General features: G+C 38.4%; 1 protein-coding gene across 3 annotated transcripts in view; it reads right to left on the bottom strand.

Annotated features, from left to right (window-relative positions):
- phf19 (PHD finger protein 19) overlaps positions 1-21,418 on the bottom strand; it is a 49,065-nt gene that overhangs the window by 15,625 nt on the left and 12,022 nt on the right. For 2 of the 3 annotated variants that reach the window (XR_008302137.1, XM_026928091.3), the window contains exons 5-14: positions 19,974-20,068; positions 17,746-17,894; positions 17,269-17,364; positions 16,315-16,383; positions 14,404-14,524; positions 14,014-14,081; positions 11,441-11,590; positions 8,051-8,117; positions 7,230-7,315; positions 5,306-5,401 (exon numbers count right to left, since the gene is read on the bottom strand). Coding sequence is in view for 2 of the 3 variants with exons in the window: in XM_026928091.3 (XP_026783892.3) it covers positions 5,306-5,401; positions 7,230-7,315; positions 8,051-8,117; positions 11,441-11,590; positions 14,014-14,081; positions 14,404-14,524; positions 16,315-16,383; positions 17,269-17,364; positions 17,746-17,894; positions 19,974-20,068 (997 nt within the window). In the remaining variant the exon portion in view is untranslated. The remainder of the gene's footprint in view (positions 1-5,305; positions 5,402-7,229; positions 7,316-8,050; positions 8,118-11,440; positions 11,591-14,013; positions 14,082-14,403; positions 14,525-16,314; positions 16,384-17,268; positions 17,365-17,745; positions 17,895-19,973; positions 20,069-21,418) is intronic. The other variant, XM_034306540.2, reaches the window with a different exon arrangement.

Raw genomic sequence — 21,418 nt, 5'->3', positions numbered from 1 at the left:
ATCACAGAGACATTAGCTAACCATGGGGGTGTCTGTAAGCTCTTGTATACGAAAGAGGGCAGAGAGTGCTTTTCTCAGAGTGTGTTACACTGCCCTGTGATGTAGCATGAGCAGCAACTTGGAAACATGCGCTTGGCTGGCTTCATACGTCTCAGAGAAAGCAAATGTCAGCCTTCACCCTCCCTGGCTGGTAGCTCTTATATGATAGGGGAAAGCTGGCTGGGAGGTGGGAATTGGCCAATGACCAAATCTGAAAGAAAATTGGGCAAAAGCAAAATTAAAATACCTGCTCTAACGGTACACTAGCAATAGGGAGCGATAGTCCAGTCAACTAACATGACTGTTTCTTATTATTTTGTGGCTTTCAATTTCCATAAGCATGGTCCAACAAACAAGCGTCACTGTAGTCAGACTCCACAGTTATATTAGGCAAAGAACAAACTGTAAAGAATATTTTCAGAAATAAATAATAAAAAAAAAAAGTTCTAAATTTGTATAATTAATTGTTTTAGAAATTAGACTATTTATTCAGCGGGAACAATTTGTGGGAATGCATTATCAATGTTCAATGCGGCTCGAAGTAAACACAGTAAGTGCATCAGCTTCTGCCTAATGGTGCTTGTACAAACTAAGCATACGTAACAATTACCTCTTACTTCATTACGGCTAGAAAGTTAGACAAAAGTACATAGGAAAAGTACATCGGATTCCTTGAACAGAACTTAAGTGGACAAACGCTGGAGCATTCCTTTAACATGCTCAGCATTAGGACTGAATGTTCATACAAGACCGATTTCAGCCTGCTACAAAAACCTCAACTAGTTGTACTACTATCATCTGCCACTAGATGTGTGTCTTGTTCAGTGAAAGGCATTTCGTTTCTGTTCTTGTAGCCAGTGCCTGGCTCTGTGGGTGCGTTTCGCCATTTAAAGGTCACGGTACAGAAGGATGTCCCGCTATTTTTTTTTTTCTGCTCTACTTAATCTTTCTGGGAGTTTACTATTCTGCATAATATGGTTGCAGGCTGAGATAACAGCGTAGAGGGTTACACACAGCAAGGCTTTAAACCCTCACAATGTGGCACTCCATTTGAGGATGATTAGAGCTGCTAAAACAGGAACTAGAGGATGCAGTCGGAGTAGATGAAAGCAGGCGCATGGGAAGCAGTTACTCGTAAGTGGTGTGTTTGATCTATCCCACAGTGAGCACCCACAGCAGGGGACATCCTCGGGATTCCAGAGCCGGCATCGACCCGCGTGTTTTCAGGCACACACATCCTCTCTTAACACGCTGCGCACCGAGTGACTGCTAATGAGCAGAATACGTTAAAAAAAAAACAAAAAAACAACAACAACAACATAGAGAGGAGATCTTTCACATATCTTGGTGGGGGGGAGACATTCTATTCTTTCTCTTTCACACAAACAAGGATATTGTTTTTTGTTTAATGCCAAATTGAATGTAGTGGAGCTGACTTGGACAGATAAAGTAACAAACCATTTACTGACTACAACGTGAACTGACCCAGGGGACGCTGAGCGTCACAGCTGGGGATTAGATGTTCTTGAGATGCCCAGAATCAAGTGCAGCACTGAAGAAGGGGGAAAAACCCCCACAAAACCCACGCTAACAACTTCCATCACAGAATATCTATACCATCTCAAAACATCACATTTCAAAACTCTAACTGGAAATAAATCACAACAGCACAAGAATCAACAACAGTGAGGACAGAGCACAAATGACTTGATCTGTGCATTTGTGATATGGTGATAAGCTTTCTATAAGGAGATGTTTATTTAGCATTTTGTCAGCGCTGTGTTACGGTCAGAAGTAAAGCTTTAAAAGATTTTTAACACACGGAGGTCTTCGGAATGGAGGGTTTTTTGATCTTGCAGCCACATGACAAGCTGCATTAGTTGTCTTCAAACTGAGGCTGATGAGGGATCGACATTTACAGCTGCTTTAAGATACATGATAAGAATTAATTTGTTTTACGTGCAGTCAACAACTTTAAACAGCGTGATGTGATGCTCTTTAATAAATACAAAAGGCATTGTGTCGGGAAAATCCTGAGGAATAAGAGGAATAAAACACTTTGGAATCTGCTAAATAATCAAATTAGATGTCTTAGCTGTAACTCGGCTTCGAGTCAGGCTGCATTGTAGATTATTTCCCTATAACAGTACGCCCTGTCTTGTTCTATTCCTTGATTGACCTGATTGAGCAAAATGCTCTTACAGCCTTGAAATGCAAAACACTTTTAATAATAATAAATACATTTCATTTATGAGTGCTTTTTAAGATACTCAAAGATACTTAAAATAAGTATAAATATATACTTATAAATATATATATATATATATATATATTACAGTAACTGGCTCACTACTCACTAGAGCACATTTTGCCACTGGCTAGAACCTGAATTCTCCTCACAAACTGCCTGGAAATCTCCAGTCCAGAGGCATGTTGATCTGTAAAGGGCTGTCACAGTAAATAATCCATAATGTGTCATCATATTTCTCCTCAAGCTGCCAGGGGTGGTTAATCCAGTGCTCAGTGAGCTGATGGACAGCTGTTGCTTGTCTCTGGCTCTAGAGCGGCGCTGAGCATGCGGGGAGGGCCACAGCAGTGAAGGTGGCGGGAGTTAGGATCTTTTCTGGCCTACCTTTTCTCATCACATTGCAGGCATGGGGCTGGAAATCATGGCCAGAGAGCAGCAGTGATAAAAATGCAAGTTCCACTGAAATCTGCCTGGCTTTGTTAACAGGCTGCTTCAAAACCAGAAAGAATATAATGGTAGAGGCAGAAAACATACAACACAAGATTTCCGTATGGTCTACAAATCCCCATTTCTTACAAGAATGCAGCAAAACTTCTTTTCTGTGCTTTCGCCAGTCTGCACACTCAATTCCACTGAAACCTCATGTTTTATCAAGTTTAGGCAGCTTTAACATTATGAGTCAAAGCTGAGCAATACCACAGTCATTTTCTTCACACAGTCAGGCAGCAGGAGGGTTGACTCATACGCAGGACTGACGGAGAACTAACCTCCGCACAGCTCATGCAGGATAGTGCAACCAAAAATGTAAGAAAATTTGTGTTTAAAAATGTTGAACCATATATAGTAGTTCAAGCTACTACAAGCTACAAGTTCAAGCTTAAGTAGCAGCCCCATTTGTTTAAATTTAAAACGTCAATTTTTTAAAGAAGGGTTCTAATAATTTTGGAAAATAAATACAAATATGTGCACTGTTGTTTGTCTCTCCTAGATCTCCTGAAACCTAAATGAACCTCTTTTTTTTTTTGTACAAATTAAACTATTTGATATTTCTCCTGGTTCTGGTCTACAACTTGATCTCTCTCCCTGTAGCTGAGTAGAATACGCTGTTCATAAAATGTGAAACGGGTTTTTACTAGGCTTCACTACATACACACACGTTTATGCCATGAAAGCAGTCATTTTGACATTTATATTAACACCTGGCTTTATGAGTTCTTTTACTCATTCTCAATATTCCCACAGAGAGAATGAAAGAGATTGGCTGTTAAGCTTTTACACAGCCTCTTGTTTTCTGTTGGAGTTCATCAGGCCGCTTTCCTGTGTCACAATTATCACTTTATAGTCCACAAAACTGCAAAATCTGTGGCTGGATCTGCAGCTGGTGCAGTGGACACAATGAAAAGTAATCACCACCCAATTCTCCATGGGCCTGTAATTTTTCTTCCTTTTAAAAAAAAAAAAAAAAAAAAAAGAATGAGGATATTTTCCCACTTGGCCACTCTTCTTGGCTCATTATCACAGTAAAATAAAACTGTGGATTGATTACACAACTGTACACATAATTTCTGATTTGGGCACCATTTTTGCAAAATGGGAGCCAGCAGCTACATTATGTATTTCTTATTAAAGTGCATTAACTAAAACAATTTCAGATGACACCTCCAGGGTCACTGGCTTGATCCTGAGCTCAAGTTACTGCCTGTGTGGAGTTTCACATGTTCTCCCTATGTTCATGTGGGTTCCATATGGGTTCTCTCCCAAATACATATTGGTAGGATAATCGGCTATGCTAAATTGTCCCTATGTGTGAACGTGTGTGTGTGTGTGTGCGTGCGTGTGTGGTGGCGTGCGATAAATTTGCCATCCCATCTAGGGTGCATGTCAGCCTTCGACCCACTGCTAGCCTGATCAGGATAAAGGGGCTACTGAATAAGTGAATGAAGAATGAACATATCTTCCCACACTACTGCCACATTTGAAACAGGAAATAATTTGGCAAGTTGATCACAAATGGAGCAGAAGACTGGTTTCACACACCAGAGCTCTTGAAGCAAACCCCAGACCACTGCTTTGAGAAAAGCTTCACCCTCCAGCAAACATACCAAACTCTCGATCCAAAAATACTTGGGCTCAGAAAAGGATGAAAAAGCCAAGTCTACAAGATCTTTTAATTTTTGGAAGGAAACTGAAGAACTAATCACTTTGAGATAAACTACTGTGTATTAGGGCTGCAACAACTAATCAATAAAATCTGACAATAAAATAGTCCACAAATGTGAATTACACAGTGTTGGGCAGTAGTGAATCTATGTGAATCTCCTAGCTTAAGCAGCTAATCTTCTTTTGACAAATGCTACAATGATTTAATTTCTTAACATGCACAATATAGATTTTTAATATATGATGCACGTCACTGAGTCGCTATCCTTCATTCGATTCATATCGAAGGTACTGAGAGTCAATCCCAGAGAGTCGATTCTCTAACTCCAGGCACTGAAACCTAAGTCAAACCCAAAGCTTTTGATTCCACACACAGAAAATAATTCACATGTCACATGTTAACATTTTTTGTAGTGCAGTGAAAAGCTTCTGTAGAGGAAATTAGTGTGTGTTGCTGCTTAACCATGGTACCTCCACCTATCCCAATAGTATTTTCGTACTTGTTCTGATATTTATGTTAATTTCATGCAAGTGTCAGTAAACACCAAGTGCCATTTTGTATTTTATGTTTATATCATTATTTATTTAGAATGTATTATTTAATAAAATTAATTTTAAAAAAAGAGTGCATTGTGCATTGCATTTGACGGAAATAATGAAAATAAATATTTTTAAATAAATATCTTTGATATTTGGTATATTTTCAAAATAATCCAATAAATCAATTAAGAAAAATGATTGATAGATTTACTCAATTAATTATTTAGATGATCAAAATAACTGCAAAATTAATTGCTATGCATATATTCCCCTTTAATGAATTAAGCGGCCTCTGAAAGTGTGTGACATGTGCTGTACCTGAAGTCGTAGGAAACGCTGGTAGTGGCAGAGCCTGAAGTGCTTGCTGCATCTGTTGAGTCCTGATCCAGACTAAATGTCCGTCCTGAACTAGTACTGTGGAAAGACAGAGAGGAAAAAATGACGCAAAAAGTTTAGTCAGTCATTTCCTTGTCCTCCCTCTCTCTCAGAGACAATTGAGGGCCCAAAGCCAACACAATCATCTCATCACACCGGCTGGCTGCATCCAGCTGAGCTCTTGGTATATAATAGAAACCAGGATTCAAAAGAACCCCACTTGGTTTGGGAGCCGAACCAAACATGGCCTTTTCTGAATGGCCGGACTCTATTTTACACTCTTTTTCTAGACGTCAACAAGCTCTCACAAATTCCCTTACTTGTGCTTGAATGTGTGTATGTGCACCGATTGTCCCTGCACTGTTTACTGCACTCTTATTATTCAAGCCTGCTAGGGAGATGATAACCTTTACAGAGAAGTGTAATTAAATCGCTTCATTCTCCTTCTTGCTAAAAATGATTTCAGCTAAAGGAGGGGAAAAATAAAACCGACAAAACCTTTTAGACTACTCTAAAGGGGAGTGCATGCAAATTAAAGTGATTGTTCAGAAGTCAATAATTGGCTGTTTAATTCAATTGGAAGAAAAGAGAAAGGTTAAGCATGCCACATGCTCAGACACACACACCCACATAAAGAGAGAGAGAGAAAAGAAGGAAAAGTCAAAGGAGCAGAGCTGGCGCTCGATTATTATTAAAAGATTCAATTATTAGAAAGCGTATGGACAAAGAGAGGCGATGTTCCACTTCTTAGCCACTGCAGCACAGATAAGACCATCGCCAGCGGGAGGATAAAAAGATGAACCTGAATGCTACAGCTATAGCATACAAATAAAGCACACAGTGCTATAATACACAGTCAAGTGCAAAAGTTTGCATACCCTTAAAACACAATGAAGACGACAGGAAATTTAAAGTTCTCATCATAACATAACTAAAATGTAATATAAATATTCTAAAATAACTTGGATGCCCACAAACTACCTCCAAACTCTGGTGCATCATCTGAACATCATTTTGATCCTCTCAGTTATATATTGTGCCTCAGGTCTGGGACTGCTGTCTTGCTGCTGATACATTTTTAACTTTTTGAAACTATGTGAGCAAGTCTTAAAATAGAGCTAGAGTTTCACTTCCTTTCGACTCTCAGAAAAATAGAAGGTCTTGCTAATGACAGGCTAATATGACTACTATTTAAAATATAAATACTATTAATACCACAGCAATTTGCCATTGATTACAAATTCTTATTCATTAAAGAACACCACATCATTATTATCCATTTAGAGTTTCATTTAATGTTGTGGAACAACCATTCAACAATTTAGTTTCTGTTACCACTTATAACAGCTATAAACATTCGTTCCCTTAACAGCTTCTTTTACAAATAAGTCAAAAAAAAAAAAATCAGCTTGTCATGTTACTAAGAAAACGGAAAGCCTTCTGTCTTGAAGACTTTCCCATGTCTGAAAACCTAAGATTATACCTTTACCGCTGACTGTTTTACCTGTGACTGTTAGAAAGTGCTGACACTGGAGACTCCTTCCAAAATGCTAAATAACATCTCCTCAGCAATTACACAGATTTTCCAATCCATTTATGTGGAGTGTCTGCCATATACAGTAAGTCCCTGTGCAAGTTGTTACAATAATGTATTTGCACATTAATATAAACCTGTGATTTGCCTTGCAGAAGGAACGACTATCAGAGCTGCTGTTATAGAACATTAATCAACACATTCTGATCAATCTGAATCAAGGGCTGTGTTATAATACATACTGTATATACACTGTATATTCTGATCATGAGGGCAATCTTAAGCTGTTTAATTATGATGGGGAATTTCCTCAGTCCTTCAGGTTTGTCTCACCTTTTCAAGCTCTGCAACTCGTCGAGCGTAAAGTCGAAGATGTTAGCCATGTGGTGATTGGAGCTCCAGGTGGACATCATCTCATTCTGCAGGGAGAGCATCATTAAACAACAACACGATGTCCATTATCCTGCTCTGAATTGCTGACGCTCAGGTAGAATTACTCTTACTACAATGGGCGGCTGTGCTATTACTGCAACTCTGATGCGCTCTTTCAAGCTCAGTGTTTCAGGACATTTGGGATGCCATTAACCGTTCTACGCTATTAGCGTGGCGTGTCAGGAGGTTGTTGTTAAAGAAAAACAGGCCTAGGGACCGGAACTCAGAGGGATTTGTCATTAAAAGCTTTAGTAGCGAAGTGTAATCACTTTAGGAGTAGACAGACAGAAAAGAGAGTCTATGCGTGTGTGTGTGTGAGAGAGAGAGAGCAAGAGAGAGACATGAAATGTAAAGTCTGTGTGAAACGAGTGCGATGAGAGGAGCAGAAAATAAGATCACAAAGGAGCAAGGGATGTCAGAATGCGAGCGATAGTGTAATGAGGAGGCAGCAAATATGAAATTGAACTTGAGTCGAGTGAGGTTTAAAAAGTCAATGCTGTCATGCACAATAGACCTGAATGAAATAATGTACAGAAGAAAACAGAGCAGTGAAACTGCAAGCCAGGACTGCAGCAGACAAATCATTTTCGTGCTCAGTCCCACGGCACAGTTTGATACAGACAGAAATCCAGTTCAGAATGGTGCAGTAAAGGGGCAAGGTTAAGAACTCTTTATCTTGAGCAATGACACACTGCTGTAAGGTGGTTAGAAGCGGAGCTTACGTTGGGAATAGCATCCTCCAGCAGCCACTTAGACCTCTTCTTCCTCCGCTTCTCTGCAGGAGCACAACTAGCGAGGAGACGCAAAAGCAAAAACAACTTCACTTAATCATCAGTGTTCAGAGGTGCCAACATTGCTAACAACAAAATCCTTGTAGGCTGAAAGCAAGAGCAGAATTTTATCACTAAAAACCCTAGCCTGTGTCAGTGGAAGGGATGGCTCCATGCTAACAGCAAAAGCTTGTTGTTGAACTCATATTTACCTGCAAAATGTTTGGATTTATTAGCAACCAGCTGAGACTGTTACAAACTGTTACAAAATTTATACAAATGCATGTCCGCTCTGCAGCCGCATCCATGTCAGATGTTGCACATGTACAAAGTATATACAGTAAGTATATAATATAATAACTATACAAACTTTTACAAAAAAAAGGGGGGAAAAGGTCTTTTACATTTTTTTAAGGGCATGAAATGAAAGAAAAAAACATTCAATTCAATATATTAAAAAAAAAGAAATCATGAAGAAAGTCCTATATGGTACATACTGAAGGAAAATCTTAAAATTGCGATGCACCACACATTTTACTCATTTATACTCGCCCTTTAGTTTTTTAAACAGCAGAGATTCACAAATTTACAAGTCAAAATTCCTATAGATAAAGTAAAATTAAACACAAATGTGTCTGTATCCTTCCCTCCAGTGAATTAGCTTTTCCACCTAGTGAATTTTAATTTGTGTTTAGTCTGGCCACTGCTTTAGCTAAAAAAATAAATAAATAAATTAAAAAAAAAAAAAAAAAAATTTCAGAAAAAGCATAGTTTTCAGGTGTCTACCATACACCAACAGCAGAAAAAGTAATTAAATAAAATAATTGCAAATACTACATCTATACCATAGAGTTCGACACCTTTGCAGTATTTAACACTAACAATAGTTACTATTGTTTCAACAGACCTGATGGATGAGATTCTAAATATGAATTATTTAGGACATTAGATAGGTAGTATGCTAAAAGAATGCATCAGAATTTTGCAGTCTAATCTCTGTGTTCTGCATCAGTAATGTTTGTGTGATTAGCAATTAGATTTCTGACATTTCCCAGTACTGTGAAAGCGGGAAAAAATTTAAAAAGGCTAAGGGCAGCTGTTTATGCAGTGTATCACCAGTATATATATATATATATATATATATATATATATTTTTTTTTTTTTTTTTTTAATAAATGAAGCTCTACATTTGTGTTATTTATGATTTCTGAGATTGATTACTTTTTTATTGCTCCATTGTTGGAAAGTTGGATAAATCTACATACCCTACATTTAGCTAAGACTTTCTCTCATCCTTTACTTTATTGTTTGAGTGTAACAGTTTTGAATTTGTTATGTAGTTGTGGATTTTAAACATTAACTTCCATTAGCCACATTTAAGGCAACACTGCTATTCAATTTTTTCAATGCATTTTTTAAACAATAGGCAAAAAAAATCTTCAAACAAGAAGTGACATGTATGGCACAAAACATTAAACCTTTATCTGCTGCAGTGTGTGTGTGTGTGGATGCACAGTATGCTAGGCAGGATAAAGTTCAACAAATAACACTTTATACTTTCTATAGCTGATGCAGGCAGTCAAATACCACATACAACTACCTTATGAGCAAGGAGTTATTCATGTTTAACTACCTAAATTAACTGCCTTCATACCACACCACCACACAGTGAGACAAATACTTGAATTATTGATTCTGATTGGACAGAAGGGGTTGATTTATTTTCTATAACAGCAGCTCTGACACTAGTTCTGGCTGCAAGGCAAATCCCAGGTTTATATTAATGTACTAGTCCTTGTACATTATCCATTCTATAGTAACTGCTAATTCAGATGGACATGTATGGCAGATCCACAAATGTACCAGTTTTCTTTGAGATGTTTAGGTAACATTTTTTTTGGAAGGAGTCTCCAGTGTCCATGCTTTGTAACAGTCAGAGGCAAAACTCTACCTTCAAGTTTTCTGACATGGGGAAAGTCTTCAGAACAGAGGACTTTGGGTCTTTAATAAATAAAAAAAAAAAAAAAAAAAAAAAAGGTTAACATTGGCAAATTGCTGTTGTATAAACACTTCAGGATGCGCTGTTATTGGAAAATAATCCATTTCAGTGAGCAAAGCACTCATAACCTGCAGGTAGCCACACACATCCTCACTGATGGATTAGATTTTGTGCACTCTCATAACCCTTGTGCTTACTATTTCCTAATAGTCAGCAACCCAGAATTTTTAAGAAATCTAATATTTGAAAATATGGACTCATCTAAATATAGCAAAAGGTCAAAATTATTGTTTGTGTTAAATTCACTATAGATGCAGTGGAAATTATTCTGAAAAGCTTTTACAAACCTATTGCTGTATCTAAAATTACCCCACTGAACATAATTCCAAACAAACATAATAAGGAAGACATTTAGTCAAATGAGACATTTCTTTTTAACAAAGCATAAATGTCTAACTGAGAGGGAAAAACATGAGAATTTAAATGGTTTTCCAGTGAAGTGGTTTGTCTGCTAGGAGAAGAACATCAACCAGCAGGGGATACCTGCCATAATTACCTCCCTGCATGGAACTTTAATCCCAATCAACACTTCAAAGCCATGCTAATAAGTAAAACAATTTTCATATATTCTCAATCGAGATGAAAATGATGAGCTTCATGTAGGTGCTTGGGTAAACACACACAGTATCGTTTTAGTTTTAAAGCGCTGCAGTCTGCAATATTGTACACAGGTGCATGTTTACAAGAGCTGAGCTTAATATTCTAGACCTAAGCTGTTATATTTCAGAGCTGAGACTAGCTGTGGCTAAAATGCAAAATAAGGTACATATTGAGTTTCTTTTTTGCTTCATAAGAAGAGCTTTTACTTCAAACATGTAGTGCAAACACAGCGCATTCTATCTAAAATGATGTGTTTGTAGGTTGTCTATCTGAGTGAGTGTTAACCAATAGATGCCGGAAAAAAACCAAACAAGTGTAGCACACGTTTGTGAGAGAAACACTTTATGTACATAGAAGGCACCACTCCAGAATTGTATCAAGTGCACTCCATTAAGAAATCGTATGCACTGAAGAATAAAGTGAAATGCAGTGTGTTTCCATGTAGGCCTTCTCACAATGTTACTCATCATAATACACTATATATATTACACTATATATATATATATATATATATATATATATATATATATATATATATATATACACACACACACACACACACACACACACACACACACACACTCGCACACCTACATATACACACACACCTATTAACATTGTATCATTGTAATGTCTTCAGTTATCATAATTTTTTCATCATATCACCTACCCCTACCACTCACCCGTTGCGCATCACTCCTTTCTTGCAGCCTCTGCGTCCTTCGCTTTTCGGGGTCTTCTCTGGAAAGAGCTTGGAGGGGGGGTTGGGGGGAACTCTCGTCCTCAGCCGAAAGATACATTTCCTCTTCTTGATCTCCTTTCCGCAGAGAAACCTAAACAAATGTTTCTACATTATAGCCCAATTGCATTTTCATTCCATTCTTGAACTCAATCTGAAAGTGAAAAGATACAGTGTTATATAGTGTACAAATAAAAAGCATAATAGAAATTTGCAGTCTGTATTGTAGGAAATGGTTTGTTGTAGATAAGTAATCACCAAAGAATCTCAGATCCTGTCTCAGGTGATTTGATCACAAGTGGAGAGCTGAGATGGATAACTGCTTACTCTTGTGTTTTTAAATGTGTGCTGAATTTGTCCAGCCATCACTGCTTATCAGATTTCATGACAGTAGTAATGAATCTGAAACATTAACATCCATGATAAATGCGGAATTTTACCTCAAATTTTCTTTGCATAGCAAAACATCTTGCAGCTTCCATGATATGTAATACATGATTTTATATATATATATATATATATATATATATATATATATATATATATATATATATATATATATATATATATAAATATAAGTGGTAGCTCAGATCGGAAGGTTGAGAGTTCAAATCCTAGCATCACCAAGCTGCCACTGCTGGGCCCTTGAGCAAGGCCCTTAACCCTCAACTGCTCAGTTGTATAAATGATACTCTGGATAAGGGCGTCTACCAAATGCCATAAATGTGAATGTCAATGCATAATAGCACTACTTTTTTATGTTTGTTCTGTTATATGATCATTAATTTTCAAACATAGAGAGTTTTAATTAGTTAAATCCTTCGATAACAACCAAGACATTTCTTATGTAGCTTCTTTCTCTGGAAGAAACACTCCTTCTCATACTTAAGCAGTTATTAGATTTCAAGTGGAGGTATTCAGCTTTAACTAAGAACTTCATTTTGGCAAGACCTACTACTTTTTCTTTCTATATTCTAAGATGTTTATTGTTAAAGTAGAATAGTTCTAATTTAGATTTTTGTAAGAAATAAAACAAGTTGGAGCATGCTGGAAAATAATCAACCACCCCAAAGTTTTTCGATACTTATAGCTTTATTGTTCTGAAGTGTTTTTTTGCAAACTCTAACAAGTTTTCATTTAATAAAGAGTGACACATTAGTACTTTCTATCCCTTATATTTAATATTGTGGAACGTCCATGAAAGAACTTCCTGTCATCGCTTGCGTTATAACACCTAAACAGCCACTTCCTCACCAGCCTCTCATGTCATGTTACTGAGAAACTGCGAAGCAAAGTTCGCCATCCTTAAACTTTAAATGACTTTTATGACTTGGGAAAGTTCCATCTTTATCTTTGACTATTACAAACTGTTGAAACTAGAGGCTCCTTACATTAATGTTAAATAACTTCTTACACAATTTTAAAATCCGTTTATGTGGAGTGTCTGCCATTCATGTCTTTGTGAATAAGATGTTACTTTAAAAAAGATAATGTGTTAGAACAAGCATATTAATATAAACCTTCGATTTGCGTCGCAGACAGAACTACTGTCAGAGCTACTGCTACACAACATGAACACTTTCTGAGCAATCAGAAGTGAGATTTAATCAGTGCTGTGGTATTTGGAGTTTTAAATGTGTATTAAAAGAATTTAACAGCTGTCAGACAATCTGACTCTTTTCTCAGTACAGGGCAAAGGAAGTGTAGTTCTTACTGGCGTTACCCGCACATACGTTAACATATATGGTGCATAGAAATTAAACTGAAAACCGCTGGAGTATTTTTTTTAAAGGGTCTCAAACAGCTCCACAGCTCACTAGGTTGTGAATCACTATATTGTGTACATGGGTTCAGGCACTAGTAAGGACCCTGGCTCAGTACACATTGGGACACTGATGGCTCTATTTCCAGCAACATGACTATGCACCCGCATTGTAAAACGACACCACTGGCATTTAACAACAGGCAGGACCAATATCTTTCTGACATTATATGTCATATAAATTTATTAGCTTAATCGCACACGTTTCTGTCACGGTACTTCAAGTAGGATAGTGGATTTGTTAAATCATTAAACACTCAAAAGTCGTTAGACTCAAACAAACCTTATGTAGCACGTCAAATAAAGTTAAAAATCGCTAACATAAGTAATCATTTGAGAGCTACAACAATGATAACAACCTACTTACACTTGTAGATGAAGTTGAAGAGTTTTTTTTTTTTTTTTTTTTTTAAGCTGAGAGGCTTCAGAAAACTTGACGTCATTTCCAGTAAGGGAACACAGTGAGCATCGATGGTCCCTCGTTTTTGCGGTGCACTGGGGGATGTTTTTAGGGAGCGCACTGGAAGGATTGTGCGATTGAGACAGCCCTTAAAATGGCCGATGGCCTGATCAGTGCCTTGACTACTGAACTAGGGAGCTGACTGAGATGCATCCCAATAATGCATTAGAAACAATCAAAAAATATCACCACCTGTCTAGACAACCACTGACAAAGACAGAAAAACGTGTCTTACTTGCTTTTGTAGTTGTTAAGTGCATCAAGGATGAGCTGGCCTCTCTCTGAGGGAGGGGTGTTCGCAAGCTGGTGAAACAGGTAAAAGAGTAAAAGTGAGAAACAGACCTTGTGCCGTGGTGCTACATGACACATTTCCTTCGCTTTGCACCTTGAGCTGTCACTTCTAAATACAGATGAATGAGTGTGGCAAATTTAACACTGATGTATTGTCAAGTTGTACATCACAACAAAGCAGGTTGTCATTACACACATAAAGTATGATAGCTGATTGTCATTGTCTGCACTCAAAAGACCCTATCTGTGGACGCGTGCCAAAACGACAACCAATTACACAGTCATTCAGGAAGAGTTTTGCATCTGTTAAGAAAGCGCTCTCTGGCTGTGTGACCTTGCCCAGCTGGAAATGATCCCAGTTGTTGCTGATGAAGCTGAGGATCTCCTCCAGTTCAAAGTACTTTTTCTTACTCTGTACTCCCAGGTTGTACAGGGCCAGATGGACCACATCCACCCTGACGAAGAAGATGACAGTGAATTAAAACTAAAACATCTGAGAGGTTGTCAGCAGATGTTTAGTTGCAATTTAACCTTAGTTAAAGAAAAACTCCACCCTGAACCACATAACTACATTTATACAGAAATATCTGCAAGGTGTTTAGAGATTGCGGTGCTGATTTGTTGGTTGGTGCTATATTTGTGATATTTCTGTGTGAAGTTAGCAGCTGTCTGGTGCGCTGAAGTAACAAGGGGACACTAACGCATTTACAATGCATTTACATGAGAGAAAAATTTAAATAATCTCAAACATAAGTGATAAAGATAAGGTTTCTGTTATCGCCTAAAAACAGAAAAGCATGAGCTTCCTTTCTCACTCACCATTTCTAGTGATCCTCAGAAATGTCATTTAAATGAGAAATCAAAACACAGAGATAGTGGAGATGTTGGTGAGTGTACAGATGAGGAGGTGAGAGAGCTGGACAGACTAAAGAATGTCTTTAGGTAGAAATGAAGTGCAGGCTAATTACACTGCACCACTATAAGCAGACAAATTTGTCTTAAACTTAAACTGTCTTTTAAAAAAAAAAAAAAAAGTCAACCCAGAATTTTATTTTAAAATAAATCTTGACGATCACATGTTGATTATAAAGACTGCATGTCATTCAGGGTGGATTTTTCCTTTAACCAGCCAACAGTTAAAAATCTACAACTTTCCAAACAGCTCACAGTAAATCTACATAATTGTTTACATGCTGGATAGAATCCAAAACCTCTCTGATCAGGAGATTAAAGCCATTTAAAAATTAGATTTTCTCGTCAGGATGAAACTTAAAATTATGGACATTGTGGACTTTAAAGGCCAGAAAAACAGCAGTAAAGCCAAGCAAATTATTTTATAAGGATTTCTAAATATATCTCCTGCTCAGACCAATTCTGCTGATCATTTTCCTTAATCATTTCTTAAAGGGCATTAGCTGGATAATGCAAGAGGAAAATCTTAATGTGACTTGCATTAGGAAGCCTGTAATGTAATGGCCTGATGGTGATCTGTTCTAACTAGTAAAATGATCGAGATGCATGTGGCATGTTTGGAAAACAAAACACAGAGGTCTTAAGTCATTCATCTATTAATGTCTCAGAAACAAACATATGACAAAGTAAAGGGAAAAAACAGTGTGTCAAATATGCTGTGGGTGCATTTAGTTATTCTGCTGGCATGGTTTGGCTCCATTTGTCGCATTACAGGGAAGCATCACGGCCAAACAGTCCTTCTGACTGATCACCTTTATCCTATGATGAAACCTGTCTATTGTGTTGGGAATGGTCTCTTCCAGGATGATCCCACCCACCTTCATACAGCATGAGGGCTCACTGAATGATTTAATGAGGATGAAAATTATGTAATTCATATACTATGGCCTTTACAGTAGCCAGATCTCACCCAACTGAATCCCCATTTTGGATTTGGAGTGATAGGTTTAGCAGCGCTGTCCATCATCAGAACTTGAAACTGAGGGAATATCTTTTGGAAGAACGGTGTTCATCACTCCAGTACATGTTCAGAGACTTGCAGAATTGATAAAAACGCATACTGAAGGTGTTCTGGTGGCTTGTGGTGGCACACCACCATTTGAACAAACTTTGTTGTTTTTTTCACTTTAATTTGTCAAATACAGGGGACGCTGGAGTCATCACCAGTATTTCCAGTATTGTCTACACCTCTCTGTGTTTAACACTTGGGTTCTATACTTGTGACGTGAATCTGGGAGCATTCTATAGTGGAAAAAAGAAGAACGGCATTTACCAGCGCAGAGCCAGGCGTTTGATGTACTCCACTCCCTTATTGCACACGGCACAAATAAACAAGTAAAACCTGTGAAAAGAAAAGAAAAGCAGCGGAAATGGACAGGGAGTACTTTAGAAATGGCCAGCCTCTGAAAGGAGATGAATAGTGTTTTATACACAAGACAGCAATTTTAACACAATGATCTCCAACTATTCCCTAATGCATGTCATTTCCTTTGTGCGCTCCGCACAGACATACTGTTATAATGCACTTATCATAGGATGCTGTCCATAAAACATTTCATTATCTCAGTCTTTTTTTTAAAACAACATATCTATTTTTTTCTATAAAAAAAGGTTAATTTAAAAGCGTCCATTTTAAAGCCTTTTTGGATTAGAGTCGTTTTACATGCGGAGGTGGAGTAATATAGTAATTATCAGAGGATTTTAGTCCTGTCTAAATCAGTTACTTCAGTAATTTTACAGACTGTGCATGCATCTGGAAAAATGACACTGTATTTCACCTCAGATAAAATTACCAGTAGAAGTAACCCCAGGTAATACATATATCATTTGTACTGACATGTCAGTTAAGATTCCATTCCATTTTGCTGCAAAAGATGTTCTGTGCTCTTTCTTCAGTATAAAGACACTCCAGGATGCTGTCTTTTTGTGTGACAGGCATGTGTACATGTGAACACACTCCTATCTGTGATTTATACAGAGATCCCTTATACTGTGTGAATCATACATCATTACAGATGTCCTCTAGCAACATTATTTAGCCGACATACAGTATGCCAGAAAATCTTCTCAGCCTCCTAGTAGTTCAAGCATGCTTCCAACACAGGACCTTGCTTCACTAATCACAGTGGTAAGGTTATTTTAGCTTCATCAGGGCTTCTTGCTCCACGGTTCTACAAGTCATCTTTTTAAAAAGCAGAACTTGTGATCATGTGATATAGATACGCACCTATCGCCGAACATCATGGACTCTTGCAGACACTGTGTGCACGCTTCGTGAAACCACTGCTCACAACGGAAACACTGCAACATTTTCAGGTACCATCTAAGAGGAGATGGAAGGAAAAGATAATGGAACCTAATGCTCTGTGCTCTTATCAGGCAGACAACCCAGAGAAAATCTAATAAATCAATTACGAGCTGCTCAACTACAAGCTGAGCCAAATCAAACAGTGTGGAATGTGCACGATGTGTTAATACACTCAATATAGTGTGGGGAAATCAGAAGTAAGAACACAGGAGGGAGCATACTGATCCACTACACTGTTCAAGGTCAGAGATTTCAGCTAAGAGTCAGAGAGGAAGTGAAAGAAAGAGAGACAAAACCAGAGAGAGAGAGAGAGAGAGAGAGAGAGAGAGAGAGAGAGAGAGAGAGAGAATGAAAGTGACAGGAGGTGATGAACAAAGGTAGAAACAGCGCCCTCACTCTCCAGGTCCCCCGCAGTAGCAGTAGCACTGCTGGTGGTTGGTGCGGTGCAGAGAGTCCCACTCCAGTTCTTCAGCGTTGTAGGTGAGAACTTGCTTCATGGCCTGCAGTGCTTTGGCTATGGGGCCCTTCTTTAGTGCGCCCCCTTTCTGCCAGATACACACACAAGAACAAGCTAGAACATCAATGCCAAGACCTGAACTATTCTCACTACTCCAGCAGATTACTCTCTTCCACATCTATAGTGCATGTGGAATTACCACCGTCAGGAAGCAGTTTACTCAAAACTCACTTAGTCTAAAGATCACCGGCCATCCAACAAACATTTGTGGATATTAAACTAGATGAAACGCATATTTTGCCTTGCAGCTCCCTGGTTTGATCCTGAGCTTTGATTTATCTGTGTGAAGTCTCGTATGTTCTCCCCTTGCCCGTGTGGGTTTCCTCTGGGTTCTCCTACCTCCTAAAAACATGCAGTAGTTGAACTGGCTATACTAGGCTTGAAAATGAGTTCATGGTGCCCTGAGCAAGACTGGTATGCCATTCAAGGTGCATTATTCCTGCACTGCACACAGGATAAGACCTTCCTGCTCTACATAAGGCTCTGGATCCACTGTGACCCTGACCAAGATGAAACAGTTACTATAGATCAGTGAATTGAATGTATTTTGTAAAGCATTTTCAAAAATTCTCCACAGGTAAATATTGCAAATGAATCTCTATAATTTGCATGCTAATAATTTGCATCCTGTGTGCAGTGCAGGAATAATACACCCTTAATGGCATACCAGTCTTTCTCAGGTCACCATGAACCCATTTTCAAGCCTAGTATAGCCAATTCAACTATATAAATATATATATAAATAAATATTCATCTTTATAGTCATTTTCATTGCTGGAACTTCCCAGAGAGAAGGGTTTGTGATTATGCATTAAGAAAAAGGGCTGGGCAATCTGTCCTAACAAAATACTAATTTTTACAATATATTATGGCCCTGAACTACTAAAGGTTTGCTTGTATAAATATGCACGCATACGTTAACACCCACAAAAATGTGCAAGCGCTCATGAAGCGGTCAGGCGGATGCAAGTGCAGGGTTTCTTGTTCTGTTAAAATCAATGAGGCAGACAAACAAATGGGCTAGGTAATACTCAGAAACTAAGCTAAACGTCAAGCAACTGGCATACAGCCATAAATCTGAATTACAGTAAGCAGGTAATGGTCAAAACACAGATAGTGAGATTGCAGGTGACTGTGAGAAGGGATACGCTCTTGAGTGGAGATCGTGTGATGAAGTTGTGGGTTGAGAATCATGGGAGTTTGTAGTATGCAACATTGGGAGTTCCAGACACAGATGTGACACAAGCTGATTTACTGACAGGGTCTACGGAGGACTGTGTCTTTCATATGAACAAAATAACACATTCTCCAAGTGGTTTAATGAATATGGGGTGTTTTACTGGGTTTCATATTAAAAGTTCACCGTACATTTGCAAATCTCAAGCCAACAGCACTTAAAATGAGACTTTCCACGTTTGCCTTATTATCATGGTGCACACTCATTTATTCAGTTATTTGTATTATGGACACTTTTTCCACATGTCTCACAGCTTTTAGTGAGCATTACACTTGAGCTCACAGTACTACTCAAGAAGGCGGTTAGTAGGCACAGAGTGTACGTGCTCTGTGTGTTGGTCTTTGTTTTATGTATTATGTACTTTGTTCAGTGTATTGTTTATTGTTCACTGTTGAGCTGTACCTAACCAAATTACCACCAACACTGCTGCGTAGCAATCTTCTATCTTGTATCTCTTTAGGGAATCTCTGAGTAACTGCTACTATACACATATACACATCCTGCATATTTCCCCCTTCAGTGAATTAGCTTTTCCACCGGGTGAATTTTAACCGTGTTCAGTCTGACTACTGCTTTACCTGAAAAAGCACAAAAGCTTAGTTGGCTGTTGCATTGCTGTAGCAAAAGGTCAAAAATCGTAAATGCTACAGCTAAACAGTAGACATTGGCACCTCTGAGAAGTCAATAAGTGCCCTTATGTTTCCTTTATGTGTTTTTCTTGTCTGTGGTAATCACCCATACACTACAGATGTAGTCAATAGAGAGCATTCGTTTAATGCTGTTACTATAAGGTTATGAGGTTGTTATAAAGTCTGGATCGATCATAAGGAAAGCAACAAAATGAGACTGAAAGACAGGGCACACACTCACTCTCACTGCTAAGGCAAAAATGCACTTTCTGCAGAACCAAGGCGAGAGGTCAGCTGAGCTCTCCACTTGCGGCATGTGGCACAGCTGGTGGTAGCCTGTCAGAAGAGGATGAGCGGGAGAAAGAAAAACAGAGAAGACATTTGAGGGCAATTGACAGGCTGCTGGTCTCAGAGGCACTTCGAAGCAGTAAATATGAAGAGTCTGAACGAATCCCTATGCAGAGAGAGTGCAGGGAGAGCCAACTCCCTTGTGAGCAATTACACGCAGCACAGTCTTCCCCTCTGCCTCATCACCCAGGCTCAAAATACTCCTCTGTTTGCTTTGAAGACTGCACAGATTTTTACCCAGTCTGATGATGCCACAGCTCTGTCCCAGTTTACTGGTTGTTTTCCTACATCTTTGAAACTACAGAGGTTAACAGCAAACATTGCGTTAAAATTTCTCGACACATGAGACTAATACCTTGTAAACAGTACAAACCAGCATCACTATAAAGCCACGTTGCCCATCATAAATGAATCACTGGATCATTCAGTCAACAAACAAATGTGGTTGGCTCAGTTGTATAAATAAGTAACTCACTGACTCCCCTAATCTCTCACTCATAGATAGCCAGCTAGTTATACTGCCTCAGGTGATGCCTCAGCATTGGCATTTTTTCAGCTTTGGCTAGGAAGATTCGTTGCAGGTTTGTTTGCTAGACAGTTTTATTTTCCTGTACCGTTTAACTTTACTGAGCTAGCCTTATTTGGGAATTTTCTCTAAGGGTGCTTTCACATCTATTCATCAGTTTGCTGAGTCTGAATCAAAGTGAAATTGATACTTTTGGCTCGTTTGCAGTTTGGTTTGATTTGGTTTCATATTGCGTGCAATTAATCAAACCAGACAGAAAAAACGTTGACTGAGGAGCATGAAATCACAAAAATCGCCCAAATGTGGAAAACACAGAAGTGACGCTAAATAAATTAATATCTAATTATATAACTAACTAGTTTTAAACATTTTGTGAATTGAATTTCTCTTGTTGTATGTTGGTCCAAGTATCCAGAACGCGCCACATTTCTGCGGGTCTACGGTTCTGTCCTTTGGCTCAGTTACGGAGTCATGTGTCAGTTTAGCAGCTCACATCTACAAAAAAGTCACAACACAAAATACACAGCATGTTTGATTCACTTTCTGTAGGAGAGTCGATTCAGTCATATACAGTAGTTTTCTCAGTGCTATCAACCTGCACTTGGAAGTGGACCGAGATTATCTCACAGAGATATCCTTTTTGGTCCGCATCTGAGTGCGACTGCTATGTTCTCACCTGGCCAAGAGGGAAAGCACACCAGGGTTTGATTCAAACAAACTAAACCCTGCATATGTGAAAGCACCCTAACACTTGCTAGCTAGCTCTTTTTAATTTAGGAATATTCTCTGATGTTGACTAGTTTTTGTTTTTT

This window comes from Pangasianodon hypophthalmus, chromosome 8, assembly GCF_027358585.1.
Source record: "Pangasianodon hypophthalmus isolate fPanHyp1 chromosome 8, fPanHyp1.pri, whole genome shotgun sequence".
Classification (NCBI taxonomy): domain Eukaryota; kingdom Metazoa; phylum Chordata; class Actinopteri; order Siluriformes; family Pangasiidae; genus Pangasianodon; species Pangasianodon hypophthalmus.
The sequence above is the reverse complement of the archived record's forward strand: the minus strand, read 5'-3'. Positions and strand labels throughout refer to the sequence as shown.